The 21,348-nt window shown below is 33.5% G+C and overlaps 1 protein-coding gene across 3 annotated transcripts in view; it reads right to left on the bottom strand.

The window, feature by feature from the left end:
* LOC105671542 (orexin receptor type 2-like) overlaps positions 1-21,348 on the bottom strand; it is a 34,159-nt gene that overhangs the window by 2,452 nt on the left and 10,359 nt on the right. For 2 of the 3 annotated variants that reach the window (XM_012365798.2, XM_012365797.2), the window contains exons 3-6: positions 8,763-8,910; positions 7,938-8,156; positions 5,758-5,917; positions 4,586-4,698 (exon numbers count right to left, since the gene is read on the bottom strand). In XM_012365798.2, coding sequence (XP_012221221.1) covers positions 4,586-4,698; positions 5,758-5,917; positions 7,938-8,156; positions 8,763-8,910 — 640 coding nt within the window. Of the gene's footprint in view, positions 1-3,193; positions 3,503-4,585; positions 4,699-5,757; positions 5,918-7,937; positions 8,157-8,762; positions 8,911-21,348 lie in introns of all 3 variants that reach the window. The other variant, XR_001100615.2, reaches the window with a different exon arrangement.

The following is a 21,348-nucleotide window of genomic DNA, read 5'->3' on the forward strand; positions in this document are numbered from 1 at the left end:
TAGTTTTGGACCGCAGTAGATCGTACAGTGCTTTTTGCGTTGGTATGTGGTTTTTCGCGATTACTGTTGTAGATCGTAATTATCTTCGATCGTAATGGCTTCATATATTTCAAATTTTCACTGAAAGGGTGAAAATGCATTTCGTACACGATTATTATCAGGTTATACACATCGTTTTAGCTATATCGACTACAATTTCGTAATAATTTACTACATATTTTATCATATCCAATATTTGCTAAAATATTTTGAATTTTGCTTCTTTATTTAATATCAAGTTTTAATTGCATTTATCGTGCTCGTTTTCTTCGTTTTTTTTCTCTGTAGATATATGATCGTAGCACTGGGTTGGTGAACAAAAAGGAGTGGCAACATCATAAAATAAAAATCGCGAAGTCAATTTTTATCTTACAATGTTGCAATCTTTATTTCACGACAGATATGTGTTCGTTTTCATTGCGTGTATGACATGCAGTAAAAATGAACAGATCTAGTTGCTGCGTCATGATTGGTTGAGCGCTTTAACTTTATCGACAATTGCAATCTCGCAGTTAAAGATTTTGAATCAGTTAACAGAATTCAGTAACGGAATTTCGCGGCGGAAATTCGAGCCATTGTTATTTCTCGCTATTATTACTGTCTAATAATGAATCTCTGTCTAATAGTAAATTTTCGGAAGTGTTTTATAGAGCATTCGTCGTAACATAAATATCGAGTAGAGTCATCAACAAATATCGTAAGTCGAGTATCGATGATGGATCGGTGACATTTTATATTCGGAGAGTTACAACGCCATTTTTACGTGCTTCATCTACTCCACGTATCATCGAAAGTAGAATTGATGAATAATCATTATCAGGTATATACTGAACGTTTCTATTCTGTAATTAACTGTATCTATTGCACTTTCTGTATAATAATTTTATACAGGGTGTTTCATAATGTCCGTGCCAACGTTCGTCTGCGGATAGAGTGCGGTAAACTGATAGAAACTGATAGAAACCGATAGAAAAATCCTTTACCGTTTTGCAATTTTTGCAATAATAATTAAGTAATTAAAAAGGATTGACGAATAATCGCGCGTTGCACGCGGCTAGACCGTAGGCTGTACACTCTAGGCGTGACAGCAACGAGGACGGTAACGCACAGTAATGAAAATTAACACGTTACTCCTGCTCTCGCCACGCGTTGTCATTTTTCGTTACTCTGCGCGATCCTCGTTGCTGTCACGCCTAGAGCATACAGCCTATCGTCTAATCGTACGCAACGCGCGATTATTCGTCAATCCTTTTTAATTACTATCTCAATTAATTGAGATAGTTCGCAATAATAATTATTATTGCGAAAATTGCAAAACAGTAAAGGACTTTTCTATTCAGTTCACCGCACTCTACCCGCACACGAGTGTTGGCACGGACATTATAAAACACCCTGTATGTAAATTGACTTCGCGATTTTTATTTTATGATGCAACCCTTTTTGTTTACCAACCCAGTGCTACGATTATATATCTAAAGAGGAAAAAAAACAAAGAAAACGAGCACGATAAATACAATTAAAACCTGATAAATATAGAAGCAAAATTCAAAATATTTTATACGATCCAATATTGGATCGATATATTGGCAAATATTGGATACGATCAAATATGTAGTAAATTATTACGAAATCGTAGTCGATATAGCTAAAACGATGTGCCTAACCTGATAATAATCGTGTACTAAATGCATTTTCGCCCCTTCAGTGAAAATTTGAAATATATGAAGCTATTATGATTGAAAATAATTACGATCTACAACAGTATTTTCAAGCAGAAGTGAATTTTCCACATAAAACATTACAGCAAATATTTCGTGTAAAATATTAGATGTTATATCATATTAAACATCAAACGCAGTCACTAATCAATATCATAATTTCAGAATCAACGATATCAATGATTTACTTCTGCGTGGAATTCTGGAATTCTGTGCGGAGTTCTGGAATTGACGTGACCTTTGCAGAGCTTTGTAGAATATCTCAGGATTTTGTAGGATTTCACGTCATTATTTATTAACGTCAAAATGTGCAGCGAAAGTACAATTGATATATATATCCAGGTATGTGCATAATCGTCTATAATCATTTGAGTGGATATTATATTTCCTGCATTATAATTACTAAACATGTTATTGTCATAAATAATTATATAATTATAACAATAATTATATTTCTTTTAATAAGTTATGTAAAAGATAGATTATTATCTCTGAAATTATTATTCTTTTTCTATCTTAAGAGGGACTTCTACTTTGCGGAACAAAAAAAGGTAATTTTTGGAAATTTTTAATAAAAAACCTACTCGACACATTGATCTCAAATTTGGCAGGTTAATTTATTATATCTTTCACAATATTAATAAATGTTTATATCTGAAAAAAAATGTAAAATATAGAAGATAGAGAGCACTAGGGACCTTTCAGAAAAGGAAGACGCGATTTTTTTAAACGTCCCTATTGAGCGCTCTGTATCTTCTATATTTTACATTTTTTTTCAGATATAAATATTTATTAATATTGTGGAAGATATAATAAATTAACCTGAGATCAATGTGTCGAATAGGTTTTTTTATTAAAAACAATTATTAAAAGGTTCGGCTCATAAAAAATTAAAATAATAAAACAGGAGGATCAAGAGCCAATGCAGAGTTTTGGTTGCAATGTTAAAATCCTCTTTTATTCAAAGTGTTCAATGGTAACTTTACCATTCAACCATTACAACCATTGTAACCAAAACCCTGCATTGTCTCTTGGATCCTCCTTTGTTTTATTATTTTAATTTTTAATTAAAAATTTCCAAAAATCATTTATTTTTTTGCTCCACAAGCTAGAAGTCCCCCTTAATATTTGGAAATATAGCATTCATCTCAAATAATACAATATTTCATGATTATTATATAATTATGTGTTTACATGTGGCTAAATCTGAGTCGATACATGACCATGCAAAACTATGGTTATCTATGATTAACCATGTTAATTAAGAATCTCATCTCTGAACCCCCAAGCCTATCTTGATGTAATCATAAAATCTTTATTGGATTTTTGATAGTGTTTTGGAGTTTGAATGTCATGGATGTCAATGATTGATGTCTATCAAATCAATACTAATTATAAGAGGGAGATCAATAACTATCGTATTTACTATAGCTCACCCTAAGCACGATCGATTTAACGAGCCCCGATTTCCGAATCCGTTCTCATTCCGACGTCGAACGCTGTCTCGGCCACGACACTCGTTCGTGCAGGTACGTCGAGGTGTATTTTCGTCGATTTCCACGATAAACGATTTCCTCGTTCCGCCGCGTGTCAAAACGGTTGTGTTCGCACGCTCGTGCCGCAGCCCTTCGTGTATTCGTTGCTACATGTCAGCAGATGCCGGCGGGCGGCCGGCAGCGTAATCATCTGCTTGCTCGGCGAACCGCACTCCCGAAAACTACGACGGAACTCTTGCCGGAACTTACCTGCAAAGTAGAGCACCGTATAATTCCGAGTGACTCGATTTAGCGAGCTCGTTGACGACGTGTGCGCACGGCCTTGTTATGCTTAATTCCGAATTCCGTATCACACGTTTAACTCTTGTTTTGCATAAACCGCCCGTCTGCGGTCCATTAAAAACTTACGTCTCTTTCCGCGCGGAAAACTTTTCTATTTTTTTTTTTTCCTCAATGTCTTGCAATTTTAAAATATTTAATAATCTTATGACATCACATATGCGTGTGTATGTATAAAATATAAAATTGCAAGAATTTATTGTTTTAAACAATTTTATATTCGTACTTGCGAAGAACGTATATATCCTTAATGGACTTGTGCTGTAAGGTTTAATATGATATATAAACTTTATAAGAACTAGCTGCAGTAACGAGAATTTAACTTGTAAAATTAAATAGCTAATCTTCGAAATCGGAAATATCAGACTTTATAACTGAATTACAATTCCTCTCTATTATTTCTAAAAGCAGAAAAATCTCGTGAGAATCGTAAAAAAATTCGCACTTTTTCTGCTCCCTTCTTTGTATTCTTTCAACATAAAAAAAAAATTATAGAAATTCTTCGATTCTGATTAGTTTCAAATATTTGTTGCCAAGAATTAAGTTACATTCGATAGTCAGAAAACACATTCGTTTGCGGTGTGCAGTACCGCATAAATTCATTCAGTGTCTAACGGACTTCGCGGTTTTTTACAAAGCGAAAAAAAAAAAACGGAATGAAATTTTTGGCAAGCGTAGCCGCGAGAGTTAATTCGGCGTGAAGAACGGGCCGGTTTTACACGCCGAAACAGCAGCCGAAACAACCAAGCATGCGAGTGCATTGCGTGCCTCCGACGCGTCATGCATTTTAATAGAAGTCTCGTCGTACATTTGGTAATCTTGTGTACGCCTGTGCACATAAAATAGTACCGCGCACATCCGTACAGGATATCCCGCAGTAAATCTGGTTAAACTCTCGAAGTCGATTTTTTTTTTTTTTTTTTAACAAGGTTCAAGACTCGTGCTAGAGCTCGTGGCATTAAAAGCATCGATTAGTAAAGGCATATTTTTTACCGCTCATAAAATTATAGATGACAGGATTCACCGCGCTGTTGAAATAGCAAAGCCAATGGGCGATTAGGCTAAGGGCGATCGTCCACTGATTTGATGGTAATGTCATGGTACATCTAAAACAGTAAATTCGTTCATGTTAACCGCGAATAATGTAATTGTGTCACATTAGTATAATAATATACGATTTGCCATTGTGGATTTGCGATAAGGTAATACACGGTGGAGTGAAGTGAAATTAAATTAGTAGGTCAAATGGGGGGGGGGGGGAGGGTGCTTGTTTTTATGAAAAACATTACAACAAACAACATGATATGTTGTTAAAAACGCATTTAGCAAGTTGTTTAAAACATTCAACTGTTCAATTTTATTCCTGGTTTCTTTTAACTCTCACGAAAATAAGTCGATACTCGTGTTAATTCATTTATTTCACGTTTCTTTATATAGAGTGTCCCAGATTTAGCCGATCTTTTATCTATTTCTTTGATTGACTTGGAATCAATATTTTCTTAATAAAAGATATCCGACACGATGGTTTTAAGTTAGACATAATAAAAATGGGAAATTTTTGGACTGAATCATAGTGAAAGAATCATAAAAATAAAAAACGGCTACGTCTGGGTTTCACCTTGTAGAGACCATTTCGTGATAAAAAAGCATAAAAAATGATAAAATATGATACGAACAAATATAATTTATATCATATCGGAAAAGCCTTGGCGAAACACCTGCGTTCCGAAAAACTGGAGGTATCATAAACATAAAACCATTTCTATATTTCACGTTTACGTATTTTTGTGAACCGATTATTGCCACTTACAAAGTCGCTTACGGGATCCTATGCGATTAAAGCATATGCAAAGGCAATGAGCCTTAATGATAGTGGTACTTTGATTTAATACAGTGTTTCATCTGATAATATCGCTTTTCCGAAATTAATAAAATATATATCGATAAAATGTCATTTTATATATTATATAATCTTGATGCAATAACAATGCAGGTTTCTCTATCGATTTATATAAAATAATGACAAAATTCCACATAGATAATTATTTAAACGTGATAATTATATAATGTATTAAAACACATTAGCGAAAATTGTGCGCAAGATATTAATGTTATTGTGATACTACATGAGAATATAATAATATTGCAAATATCGCGAAACGCACCTTAGAATAGAGAGCAGATGCACTGGAAAGAAACATATTGCGAATGTAGCGACTACGGCGACTAACATCTTCGCTGCCTTCCGTCGAGATCTTAATTGACCTTCTGGATTTCCACCTCCGGAAAGTGGAATCTCGGTCGAATTGCAGATTCTGGTGGACACTGCAAAATTCAGTAGTGATTAGTTAATGAATTATTTTATGTTTCAAATAAATCAACGTAAAATACATTCTGCTTTCTGAAAGGCTCTTTCTCAATTTCGACAAATTTCTTAAAACTCCATTTACATATTTCATGTTCTAATTAAGAATTGTTTTTTGCAAAATTCAATAATTCTACAAAATTAGAAATAACAACATAGATGGATTTATGTATTTTAAATTTTAAAAAAAATTTAGCTTTTTGAAGAACGATAGATTAAAGTTGTATAAATATTTAGATAACAAATTTGGAAGTATATGAATTAAAGAAATATATATAGTTCTGTTTGGTAAATATAATAAAAAAACTCTGAATTGATCCTCAAATATTGTCCTGTGAAAAAAAAATCGAAGGTATGCAATTGTCGCGGCATATACTTCAATAGCAAGTATAAATAACGAAAAATATCGTAAATTTAAAGAAATATGCGTTGCATTTATGATACGATTTTACCATTCATTAAAAACATTTAATTTTAAAATTGAAATTAATAATTCAATATTAATATTAATAAATGGTAAAATCGTGTAAATCATAAATACAACGCATAATTTCTAATAATATTTCTTTAAACTTGCGATATTTTTCATTATTTATACTTGCTACTGGAATATATGCCGCAACAGTTGCACATGTTTAATTTTTTCACAAGATAATATTTGAGGATCAATCTATTAAATCTATAATTTTGTTTATTGAAAAAAACTTGTTGAGAAACTTCTTGTTGATAAGTTAACAATTGCTTGCAAAAAAACCTAGTACAAAATTCTTAAAACTGAGAAATACGAATTATATATGAAATTATATGAAATATATGAATCAATACGTTCTTAAACAAAAAAAAATAATGTCTAAAGCTCATAAATCCACATTTTGAAATATAATCCCGATAATCTGACCACTTCTCTCATTACCGAGATCATACTGTATTTCAAACTGGGATTTACATCGTGTCACAAATGAAGCAGCTTATATTGTAATCTGAACATTGATGATGCTTCCAATTTCAATCAAAATCGATTTGTCATCACAGATGATCGGGTAGAATTTCATTGGACCATTCTGCGTACCATTTATACGAAATTGCTTATAATCCCACATAAAATCTGTTCATAGATTTCCAATGAACTTTACTAAATATAGAGCTTTATTTATTAGACTTTTAACTTGTACACACGAATAATTGATTCTTTTAATAATACCCTGTTTTGACATAAAAAAATGCAAGTTATATAATTATTTTAATACGTTTATATCATAAGATTTAATAAAAAATTTTTAGTAAGGCTTTGCGTGATTGTCACAATCAATAATGGTTGTATAGAAGCAAAAGAACCAAAGCAAGATTTTTCTTCGTGTATATCGTTTTTATATTCCAATCGTTATATCAGTATTTCGTTATATCAGTATTTATGTCAGATAATCCTTAGTGTCTTTACAATCTGTCGCATTTAGAATGTTTATAATGCACATGAATGTTCAAATCACATATATTTATTCGTAGTGCAATGTAATTAATTTCTTACAGTTTCATATGCTATTATATATGTTAAGACAAAATTTGCATCATAATTTTCAATGGAATAATATATACAAATTTTTTTATATATGTATATTTAGATACATTTCAGCTTGTAAATATTTTGCATCATATTACTTTTCTATTACTTTAAACGTAAACATTTGTTTGAAGTTAAAAACAACAGAAACGTTTGAATATTGATTCATCTCGTTCATAGAAATTTATATTTCCACTAGAATTTCTCAAATATATTTTGAAATGTTTGCCAACAGCTTCAAATGATTTAAGGAAAATAATTTCATATGAGCATAGTAAATAGATCGCGATTCTATCAGCAAAATTAAAATTTTGGAAAGAAACAATTTGCAATAAACTTAGAGAAATGCATTATATTATCTGGAATATCATTTCAGATAATTATTAATGAGAATAATTGTGTTAATGCAAAATCTTGCTCACAATTATGTCCTGGAATATTACTCCTCCAAAGAACACACACGATCTGCCAGTACGCTACGCTCATAAAGAGCAACGGTACGGTGTACAGAAAAATCAGCTTGACAATCGTGAAGGTGGTTTGACTCTCTTGACTCCATGACCAGATACATTGCGTGAATAATATAGTCTGCACTCGACTGTTCGACGGAACTGTATGCAACACTAGCAGTTCTGGAATGTCTGCGAAAGATACAAAATATTAATAGCCTTTTCATCCCACTTGCCGATAAAAGAAAATTTCCCTCATTCGTTCTTGCTAGAAAAAATTAATGCGGATAAATACTGATTTTATACGCACAATTAACTTCCCCAACTTAAATTTATGGCATTTAAAGAACGGAGTTTAAATATTTAAAAAATCGGAAACAAAATACAGCTTCTGCCGTCGGGCAATATGCAGCATGTGCAAAGTTGCCCAGAATCCACATAGAGTGAACACAGCATGTCCTATAAAAATTTGGTGTTACTTTTTTTGTAACAAAAACTGTTTGAATAATAAATTCGTTAAATTTTTTAAAGCGTAAATAAGCAATGGAAGATGTTCACTTCTCATAAATTCTGTATATTCTGGAGAAACTGCATATGTGGATGTTAATATGTATCGTATTTAATTTAATTAAAAGTTATAATACAAGTTATAATTACAAATGATATTCCAATTAATTAAAAATAACATCACTTGCTGCATGTCACAAGTAATAATTCACAATTCAGCGTCAGTTATGCTCAACAAGCAATTGAAATAATACGTAGTTTTAATAAAAGTACTTGTGCATAAATGATTACCAAAAAGCAGCGCTATCATCCAAATTAGTATTATAGCGGTCTTCGCTCGTCCCGTCGTAGATTTGAACCTCAACGGAAAGCATATAGCATACCATCGGTCAATCGATATGAAAGTCAACGTCAAAACGCTGACACTCACCGATACTGTCTGAAACAATAACCGACCATTAGGATAATTATTATGGCGTTGAATCTGTGAATTAAAAATCTTCATTATTCAAATCGCTTACAGTATCATTCGCAAATAATTCGAAAATAATTTATAAAAAGTAAAGAAAATACGACAGGAGAGAAATTTATTTATTTAATTATATTTTTTCGTATTTTACTCATATTCAGTCATTTATGTTTTCACTTATTTATACAAATTAATGATTCATTTTTATTGATATTATTTGTACATAGTATGAATAAGCTTAAGTAGATTTTATGCTATCTCACTTGATGTGCGTCAGAGTGAATACGGATAGAGGAATGGAGTTGTAAAACAAGGTGGAAAGCAGTTAATGAGAATCTGAGATTCGCAAATGTACGCGTTTAATTTTCTCGTTTCGTCTTTCTGCTCGGCGACGAGAAACTACCTGTGACTGTCGATCGACTCGCCAAACAGACTGTGTTCCCAGCTTTGTCTATGTTGTAACTGTCAAATGCAATTGAACAGTTTGACCACGAAATTTGCAGGAAACACCAGTCATAGTATTAGAAGGCCTTTACAATCCTTTACTAATTGGAATAAATTTCAAGCGAAAATAGTAATTACAGCAGGTTTCAGACATAGCAGAATCGTAAAATTTTTTTAAATATCTTGATATTTAGAAATTTGTAATGTGCAAAATATTGAAAAAAATTGGATAAATGAAGAACAGTGACAACAATTAGACAAATTAAACAAATGTTAATTCAACTATTAATAAACTTAATTAGACGAATTAATGTAGAAAAATTTCTCACTTTCTTTTCTTGTTGTAGAATTTTATCTCCAAATTAAAAATGCAGCGATAAAGTGAAAAGATAGGGGAATTAGAAACAACTAAAACAAAATTATAAATCCATACAAATGCCTTTCTCGAATTCGATATTACGAGCCTCGAGGATCGTGTATCCTCGAAATTCTTGAAATTAGTTTGATTTTGTTTGCGTGGCTTCAGCATTTTTTTTTCTTTCGATGCAATTTCGTCGATTTCTTCCAAATATTTCTGTGTATTCTAGAAACACACTTATTTACCTCTTTGTTCTTGTATTTATGCATGAATAATTCATAGATAATGCATATTTAATGAGCTGAATATAAAATAAGTTACACTAATTAAACAGATTAGTATTACATACTTAATCTGATAATGCATACATCTGATTTGTGACACAAATAGTTTGGATAATAAGATTGACGGAAGAGAACATACTCGTTCAGCAAGAAAACATTATGATGCTATATTATTTTAATATACACATACTAAAGTTAATAATAATCAATTAATATTCCTAAAATGTTTTAAACTCCAAACTATTCAGCAAAGATAAAAAATTAAAATTTATGCGCAAAAAAACTTATAAAATTATGATAATGAAAGAAAATAAGAAAATCTGAAAAATGAGAAAAATGCGGAAAATAAATAATCATAAATCATATTTTTATAGTATTTTATCCAATACGGTTTTTGCTTGAAAAGTTTAGAGGTTTCAATCAATCCGGCGTTTTATTGTGTTTTAATTTAGTAAGAAAATATCCGAAAAATTTCCCGATTGACAATCGCAAGCAAACACTTGCGAATACAAAAAATCGCGGAAGAACTAATATTTCTCAAGCGACTATTGCACGTGCGTTATAACGGGATGAGGTGTATCGCTTTTTTAGCCCCGTATCTGACACGAAACAATTTCGCGAACGCTCGCACAACTCTATGTGTGCGGCAATGTAGCAGTTTTAATTAAATCACAGCTATCACTTGCCGCTCGCACTCGCGAGGTATTATGCCACGCTAGTACACGTAATTCGTACGATAGCAGCAATGCCACACGTGGCATGTAATACACGTGACACTTGCTGCGGCGATCACGTTTCTTTGATCTGAAATAATACTCTGACTCTATTACAATCACTGACGAATCTTTTGGGAATTTTATCATTGCGCTTTAATCGTGAACGAATGTCCAAACATTCCAATTAAATAGAGTAAACAAATCAAATTTCTTGCTTAAATGAAAGGGAAACGTTGAAGTAGTGTTGAATATTCAATAAATATTGAAAAACATAAAAACAACCATTATGTTTACAAATCAATTTTTAAGTAAATTAAATTTTAAAGATACAAATTTAATTTCACAAGTTATCGAGTAAATTTTTTTCTTTAGTAAAAATGTCAATAGTTTTTAAATTATAAATGAACGAAAGTAATGAAAGTTAGTTTTTGCACGCTTGTACGCCACGAATAATAACGAAATACATAACATCTGCCAAACAAAATTTTCAAATTTCGCTCACCGAACAATTTTAATTAACTTGTTGTCATCCTAATATAATAGTATCACGCGGAGCGTATTAAAACTTATTTTCATATGTAAATAGTTCCTGGATTAAGTCAAAATTATTTTATATACTCGAAAGCTGTAATCTCGGCGGTTACGCATCGCATTAGCGGAATGATCACGATGATAATTCGCATTGCTCTCAAAATACGGTCTCATAACGCGAAACGCAGCCCGTTTTCCCGATAGCGCCGGGGACGTCGAAATGTTTCCCTGAAAAATTCATCGCGGTCGATCGCGTCGCGAAATAGAGATATTGCGTGTAAAATATCACTCCCGGACGTCGAGCATTTGAGTTGGCATCTGCGTTCTTGATACGACATGCCGCAGTACCTACGCCGCGAGTTTATGCGTTAACCGAGCCGTATTTTTCACACTCTTTCTCTCTCTCTTTCTCTCTCTTTTTTTTTTTACGAGAAACCGCGCTCTCGTACTGGCGATTCGTGGAGTTTAGCACTATCGCGCAGTACGGACTTCAACTTGCCTACAATTTAAACGTCGTAAAAGATGAATGACGCCACATACGCCGCATATGATTCGAGGTAACGATGAAATTATACGCTTGGAAAATGAGAGCGCGTCGATTATACTTTGACTGACGGTTATCGATCCACGCGCAAGGGTGTTTTAACGTCAATAGATGTTTTCTTAAACTGCGGAACCTAATTTGGAATTATTGCGAAGGATAAATTCCTTATACGAGGCTTGTTTCAGGCCCCGTAATTTGTTTTGCAAAAATACAGAGTCCAGCCGAGAAACGTCAGTGTTAAGTATTTACATTTCGGAACAATTCTTATACGAAAAATTATCCTTTTGTCGTATTAAAAAAAAAAAAAAAAAATTTTATTCATTTTTTTTGTTCTAGGTAACTTTATGTTAGAATACTCTTAAACTCTTGTTTTAAAATATTTTAGGATATGTTTATGCATTGAAAGAAACGAAATAATTATTCGAGCAACGTCCTATTTTCTTTATAACCAATTCTTAGTCTTAGTTGATTTAATTTTCGTAATACGGAAGTGAGGTACCAATTTGAAGAGAGTTCAAACTGTGAAATTGGATTAATATAATCACTGTTAAGCGGTACGGACGCGAATCCCGCACGCGGCAATTTCCGCTGCTCTCGTTCGAGTTCATCCGGCCTGGTGTGACGTCAGAATTTAGTGCAACTTCGATCGTTCGCGTAGTTAATGATTAAATTATTCGGCATTTATAAATATATACACAAATAAGTGTATATGCGTCCGTTGCAATTCTGTGCCACAATATTTATATTTACTCCCACATAAATTAAGCGCACGTATTTTTATCTTTGAATATCGCGGAAAAACGTTCACCAAAAGTAATTATTGAAAAATAAGCGAAAAGAAAAAAAAATAGCGAGAACACATAATGCTTGTAATCTTTTCCCCGGCAATTGTAATTATCCTTGCGTTTCTCTTGCTGACATTTCTTCTGACATTTCCGTAACGCGTAGGAAGTTTATTTATTTTAATGATCATTAACTTCAATTGCACATTAGATGTACTTTCAATAGCGCCTTTTGTTTTGCATCATTTAACATTTCTAGATGACCAAGCTCGGACCGTTTATCCTGTAGTAATATACAGAAACCCCTTGTCCTTTATCTTAATTGCATGGCTGTAGATAGCCTCCTTTGATGTGGCGAATTTCATATATCTTGAATGCCGCAATACTCTGTCCTTGCAGTGCTTGCACGAAGCATATATCCGATATCGATTGCTAACGAGACAGATTTTACAATTCCGTAGTTTGTACACACAATGTACAATACGTTTACGCACAAATCAGTTTTCAAGACAGCTCATAGCTATTCACTCCAACATTTTCACCGGCAATCTTAAACGCGCTGAAAATAGAAAAAAAAAATTTAATAAATTCAGTTGATTTAATGTACCATAAAATTCTTTCATCGAATCTGCTCAACTCTGAAATTGAAGTCGTAAAAATAGCTATTTTCTCCATATTTTCTCTATCGCTGATAATTCAAATAATTTTATACTTTTGCCTCGGATTTATTAAGGAATGCACTTTTAACAAATGCTGTATACTTGCTTGTTGACATTGCAGAGTTACCTACGTGTCAAAACGCATAACGTAATGTGTTACGTGTATTGCATTCGTCGACAGTAAGCTCCATCTTTCATTCCGGTACGATTAATCAAACTATTCACATGGGTGAAATCGCCGCAGTTTTGTGCGCTTCCACGTGTCAGCGCTGTGATATATAATATTTCGAGCGAAACTTCTTACTATAATATCTTCTTGTTGTTCGGACAAATCTGCTGTTACGTTCGATTCCTTGTAACTGCTTTTCCCTTTCTTCTGCTAACAACGCACGTTATTTTCTGCTGTGCAATACACGTGCAGTACTTTTTCGAAAGAGCGCGCACCGTTATTCATCATTATTTCATCTTTCGCAATATAAAAGTTATATGTCGTTAAAAATATTTGTATCTCTATTTGAAAAAATAATAATTCGCAATTATTACTAAAGTTTCTTTCTGATATTTTTCCTTTACGAAAATGTAAAAGTCTTTTGTAATTTTGTTGAGAAATTAGTACTTAGTTTGGTATGAAAAACTGTATTTTAACTGACAATTTTTGAATTGCGGCAGTTTTCTTCGATGTCTACGCTACGTGTACGCTCTTCGTTGCCGGTAGTCCGATCCTTTATTTTTCTATGGAGACGATCAATCAAACTATGCATGTAGCGGAAAGTACCGCAATTTTTCCGCACTTTTACATTTCTACCCGATGATGTATAACATTTTAGTGAGAATTTTTGCGCAGCTTTTACTTACTCGATTAATTTACTGTCTTTCCAATTTCTTGAGTAAAAAAAAATAGTTTTATGTTTCTCTAGAGAATCTGTAAACTTTCTTATGATATTACGTGCAAAGTGAGTTTTTCGAAATTGCAATCTATTTCTTATCTAATCCGATATTTCACAAGTATAACCTAAAGAGTTTTCATTAAGACTTATTATTTTTTTATCTTTTCGCGCATGTATAATCTTAAAATATTTTCTTCGTTCAAAACTTCTTGCTAACCGCAAGGCAAGTTTTACTATATTTCGCGATTTTTTAAACATAATACGTTAAATGTAAAATGCATTATTGGATTAAAAAAAAAACATACGCAATTGAGCATACAATATGATAAAAATTATGTAGCACATTTAATACGTTTATACATGTTTTTAATGTTTTATTACATTAAAATTTATGATCTATCATATGACATTTTTTAAACTTTACTTTATCTCGCTACATTTCCGCACATTTTCCATTTGAAAGTTTAGTAATTAAATTAATAACGTGTCACATGCGATAAAATTCCATCTACGTTACCATCCATAAAAAAATCCAACAACAAATCATATTTCGCCCACATGAAATACACGGTTAAAAATAAATGTATATCATTCTTGGCAACGTCATAGGAACGGTATGTTCATTTTAAAGCTCAGACAAAAGATCGGAATATTTTGTCGAATTATTCAAACAATTTGAGACAAAAAAAAATGAACGTCTCGGTAATTCGAAGAATTCGAATATATCTTCAGCACGAAAGATCCAATTTAAAGTTTGATTTCGCGAAATCCAAATTATTAAAATTGCTCTGCAATTTCCAAGTATTACAAATAATAAACAAATGATATTACTCATCTTAAAGTTATTCCCGAAGTTGTTGAAGCTCGACGTTCCTTCTGCTCGTTCTTTCAAAAGTCCATTGATATCTACTCTTTCCCGGCACTTGCGAAAATATTGCGCAATATTTTGTACGACACGCGCAAACTTTATCACATTATGACAAAAGAAAAACCCGGAAGAGCACAAAATCGCACGGAGTTGATCCGTTCGATACTCACGGCGTCCGGAGCAGGCAAACAAGCAGCGGTGGAAAATCGAAAGTTATATATACACAATTAATTTTACGTGTTCCCCCGCGGCTAAGCTAAATCCTGTAAGGTTGCGCCGAGATCGGCCATCAGGCGGCGTCAGCTCGTGGCTGCCCAAATTCGGCTATCGACAAACGGAGCAAGGATCGATATTGCGCGAGCGCGATCACGCGCAGTAATCAAGAAGAAAGGATCGAACTTTCCCGATATTTCGAGAAAGTTCGATGTAGGTTTCCTTATAGGATCAATAATTGGGAAAATCACTCTCTATCGCCGAACGAACAGAAGCGGTCGCAAAACCGAAATTAATAGAGAGACAGTCGGATCGGAAGATTAGCGAATTAGAACATAATCGAATTTCTTGTAAGTATTGTCTAGTTGAAATTATAAAGTTATTAGTTTTCTTAAACTCAGTGTTGAATCATTATAATACCATCGTTTCCAAGTTTCATATCGCGTTGAAGAACATTCGTTTATTTCTCGACCCTAAATAAATAAGGTCGTGCAATGACAACGGTTAAACTTTCGAAATTATTGACGAACGGTATAGATATTTTATAAGTCGTTTATTCATAAATTACAATCGAGTCGGGTCGAATAAAACTGTCGAACGAGATATTACCCTGAAGGAGGTAATAATCTTACAATCCAAAGTATTTTCGTGAGCTTCCGCTCTTTCCAGATATAAATGTCTAGAATATATATCTGCGTTTTAAAGCGTTTACTATTTTGTATCGTAATAAGTGAACAAAACACACAAGTCGCTAATCGCGAGAGCCAATTAATCAGCAGTTCTTTGTAGGAAATCTTACAATATTTGTCGCGATATGAGAGAAAAATAATAGAGCGATTCTTGCTGTTGTCTCTTCCGTCTCTTGAGTACGTCGTGCGGCAGCAAAGTGATAGCTCGCAGACAACAGCGTGTGTATAGGTCACAAACAAGAACAAACAAAGAACAAACTCCACCGAATAGCGCGTTCAAGTGTTTGGTGCTATCTCACGGTGGCTGTTTATTTTTTTTTGTGACTAAGGCGCCGATGTATACAGCGCGCGCTGTTGTGTTTACGCGTTTCACATCATTCGCACGGCGAATATTCTATGAGAGGAAACGACAGCGCAAATTATTTCGTATTATTTCTTAAATTACGATGACACGATACAATTACAAGATCATTTCTTATGCAAATAATTATTGATTCACTGGTTGCACTTAATAAACTTCCGCAATTACCTACTCATAATTAAACACTTCATTCCGGATGAAATGCCGATATCTTATTTGCGTAAACAGCAACGAGAATCGTACGGTCGTTATATCTGAAATTGCGCGACTGCAGTATTAGAATATTATTTCGGACGATCGATTGCTGATTCACAGTGTACGCAATTAACTAGCTTCCGTAATTATTAACTAATGTGAAATAGTTTGTATTGTAATATTATATAGTATTAATTATAGCTCGTGTGTTATTTATATTGGTTTGCTTAAGCAATTGCATACAAGATAATCAATCAAATTAATTATTAACAGTAAGTACTTTAAAATGCAGATATATTCTGTTGTTTATATTCGATAAACACGGAAGCTTGCGAAAATATTTTGCATAGCCGCAATGCATGGTATGCAAAATTGCGTAGGTTTTTCTGCCGTTTTTTTTCAAATATCGGGGATATCGAATGGATCCGTGCGATTTCGTGTTTTTTTTCGAGAAATTTCTCCTTTGTCAGGATGTGATAAAGTTTACACATTGTCGTACAAAATATTGCAAACAGATCATATTTTCGCGAGAAGTGCTACGAAAGAGAAGCTGTCGATGGACCACTGAGAGGAGAAGCAAAAGATTTGAAGAACATCAATCTATGACACAATTTCAGAAATAACTTTAAAGTAAGTGATTTATTATTTGCTTATATTATTTGTAATGCTTAAAAATTTCAGGTGATCGAGCAATTCGCTCGGACAGTTCGGACAATATATGATAAATAAGTATTTATTAATTTTAACAAAATTTGAAGTATTATTAAAGTATTTAATTATGAAATAATTAAACATTTCTCTCCTTTCAGTCTCTCTTATTTTCTGAATTATTTTCACATTCTCTTCATAACTTTTTTTTCTCATTCTTTTTCATATTTTTCATAGTTTCTTATATTTTATTTTAATGTAATTATAAATTATTAGTAAAAGAAATATTAAATGACGAAAAATATATTTTTCCACAAATTAAAAAAAAATGTACAGTTTTAAAAACCGTCGATATTGGCAACGTGATAACATCTGCAGAAAGTTAAGTAAAAACAAAAAGCATTCCGTTTTCAATATTATTTTTGCTTCGCTTTTCTGTATCATCCGAACTGCTTGAAACTGCTTCAGGCAGTTATGAGTTAAACGTTACAAACTTGACCACTGCTTACGTTCGAACTGTTTCAACTATTCGACCATTTCAAAAATGGTCTGAGCACTGGTTCATATCTGATATATATATCTGACATATATAACAACGGTTATTTAAATTAAATTTATATCACATTGTTTTGCAAATAAACAATACGAGGAGAAAATATGCTGTCAATTAAATGCAATATACAATCGTTTTAATAGGTTCATGAAAGTAATTTTTAATTATGTAAAAATTGTAAAGTGAGATGATCTTTTTATTTCTGATTGATCTTTTCTTTCTTTTTTAATGTGGAATTTGTGATTTACGTCACTCACACCTGTTTACGTTACAAAAATTACGTATTTCAGTTTAAAACGATTGTTACGAGTAAGTCAAGATCTAGTAAACTGTGCACAATTTGTCACGAATAACAGGAAAAATAAGTGCTCCTTTTCTAAATGTCACTCTATCTTGAAGAAAATATTTGTTCCGTGTCTCGTGTGATCTCACATTTTAGTATGATCTTTTTACTAGATGAAGTTTACGAAGAATAATGCAATTTATCGTGTATATTATACTGCTCCAAAGCAACGATTCACAATTCGCGATACTGACACGACGGTAATGAATGGAGTCTAATGAGATGGCCAATGATGAGAGACAACACGTTGTAAGACAGTGTAATGTTCATTGATCGTCGGGACAAAGCTGTAACACGAGACACTGTATTTTGTATCTCAAAACCGACATTACATCCTAATATGTGATTGCTATAAAGAAAAAACTTCTCATAATTGAGAATACAACTTTATAAAAAAAAATATATTAAAAAATTGAAGCTTAAACAAAAATTTAATCATACTTGCTATATGTACGAATTTATTCTTAATACTTTATTTTTAATTACAATGTTCTTCCAAAAATTAAAACGGATTCTATATAACTGCATTCGATAAAGAAATGGCAAACAGATGTGGCATATAGAGTTTTGCGAAATAGAATTTTATATCGCATTTTCCTGTATACATTTTCCAGTATGCGCATCATTGTAAATAGATATAAACTAGAATGCATGTTGTATTTATTGCGTATTTACAAAGCAAACAAAAGAATGAATCAGAAAAACCGCTCTGAGCTGTGAAAATCCAGTTATTTATAGCGTCTAAACTTTATTTTTTTAAACGTAGGTTTTGAAGAATGGAACCGGTATATTTTTTTTGTGAAAGTGCGAAATAAAAATCTGGATTTCTGCATTCATCTTACTATTTCTCTGACAAGATTTATCTGCTCGCTTGTGCTAACTGTACAATTTTTATTTAAATTTACGGTTTTATTTACTTTTTTCTTTATTTTCATTTACTGTTTTCTTTACTTTATGAATCCCCGAAAATTTTTAACCATTTTTATGATCACCTTATATGTACGCTTGTGCAGATTGTTCATTCATATCACGCTTTAGAGCGCGTATTGTTCGTAATGTACCGTAGAAATGATAGGTCTTCGATTAATTTACCGGACGACGTTACTCACCGCGCGATCGCCTTTGCTGCCGCTTTCAGCTTTGGTGCTGCGACCACGCAGTTCTGTGAAGGCTGTGGTGGTAGCATTAATGGCCTGCATTATTTTGCCCAGACTCATTAGCGAAAAGGGAGGGATTTTTGTAGACATAATTATGAAAGCGCCAAAAACACAAACGTGTTTTTCTGAGATGAGAATTATTATACAATGTGCGGCGATAAGGATAAATGGGAAAGTTTAAGAGCAAATAAAAGTTTTCATAAATAATGTTTTGCTAATAACGTTATTAAAATATGCAACAAATTGAACACGAGTTTTCATAGCAATTTACGTAACTTTTATATTGATTGTTCGACGAATTTAAAATAAATTTTTTTCCGATATAATAAAACGAATTTCGATATATGAAATATTAGTTTATTATCTTCGGACATAAATCAGTTTAATAAATCACGCTGTGTATGTGGTATCATAATTTACTACTGCGCGGCATCTTCGCACTGGAAGCTGATAAAATATCCTGAAACAACGGGTGATAAAGCAAGTCGATAATACTAGCTAGACATCGTAAACGCGAACGACTTCACGACACGAATATCACCTCCGCACGCATCTAATTGTTTTGCCTCGCGTTGTTATGACTTCACTTTATGTTATCACGATTTCTTCCTCTTGTTCTCGAATTAGAGATGGAATGGGGAAAATATTTATTTAAGTTGATTTTTATCTTAGAAACACGTGAATTTTATAAGAAATATTGCGGGACACCCTTTAAAAAAAATAACCATGCTCGTTAAATAGGATTTACGTTTGCATAAATTAAAAATCGGCGATACTGCTAATCTAGTCCGGAGACGGAAATCAACAATAGAAGACATGAGAGAGAGATTAGTTTTTTTTATTTTTTTTTCTTTGCGATAAAATATACAGAAGATATCTCTCTTGGGTGAAATTGACCCAAAAGAGAAACATCTCTTGGGTCGAAGGGATTATCCGAGAGCTAAGTAGTGTCAGGACCGGTTAGTTAGTGCTTACTGGACAGCAGTCCGCGTGGGAATCCCACGTGCCATTAGCTACATGTGATATTTTCTTCCCACGGATACAAAAACACACATTTTCTGATTTTCACGTTACACTTTTCGATCGAAAATGTCGGATCGCGAGAGCTTAGTGCATTCGTAATACTCGCGCGCGGCGTCAACAATTTATGAAGCGCGTACTAATTCCGATACACTCCGGTTTAATAATTTTCAATGGCGTTAATCAACAAGTGCGATCTGAAAATTGGAATAGCCATGGAAGGATTCTCCTGAATCGCGCACGCGGACGGATCGATACTGAACGCGAATGCGGACTTTCCACCGGTAGTATTTCCGTTCACCGCTTATGGGGCGGAATAATGGTTGTAAAGTTCGTTTGTTCCGAGCCCCCGCGGGCGGTTATTGCCGTGACTTTTATCCGACAACGTTACGTGACACATGAAATATCGGAACTGTCTATCATTCGTATAATGCATATCTGACAGCTCCCGACAGTATTGACGATCCATCTGCCGATACGGAATATCCATGCTTATACATCCCGCGCGGGATTTATGTTAAATGAACGTAAAAACTTTGCAAGTCTTTGCGGGATATCACGTGCACCGCGATTTCGCGGACCGCTGAAAGTACGACGTCGTTTGCCGCATCGTAAAACGGCGCGGAGTGACGTCATGCGATACTTTAGGGCCACGTAATAACGGAGAAATGTCATCGTCCCTCACGTATCTCTAATCGCTTAATCCATTTTCGCGTGTTAAGGATTATCGCGATGACTAATGTGCCGTTATTTTAAAGAATGTGCAATAGGTAAACTTAAGTAAGGTAGGGAAAGTATGTGTACACAAAACGCTTTGGACACATAACGCACCTCGCGATACGTACGCACCAGATTAGAATTTACGTGAGAGCACGTACGCACGTCTAATCGCGACTCTTGTAATCGAGTGAAGTAATAAACATACAAATTCTTGCACTTGAATGCGATATAATAATCGATTAGGGCCGCGACGAATTTCGCTACGATGCACTTGAAAGTGTTCATAAGTTGATTCTCGCGTCGCTTTTAGAACATGTATATTGCACACTTCCATTACTCCGTACTTAACTTTGAAGTTTTTTATAGATACTTTAACTGAGTTTGCTCAGAAAACAATTTGCATACGTCGCAGTACGTGTCGTTTTTACCACGTAAC

Source organism: Linepithema humile, chromosome 3 (assembly GCF_040581485.1).
Source record: "Linepithema humile isolate Giens D197 chromosome 3, Lhum_UNIL_v1.0, whole genome shotgun sequence".
Taxonomy (NCBI): Eukaryota; Metazoa; Arthropoda; class Insecta; order Hymenoptera; family Formicidae; genus Linepithema; species Linepithema humile.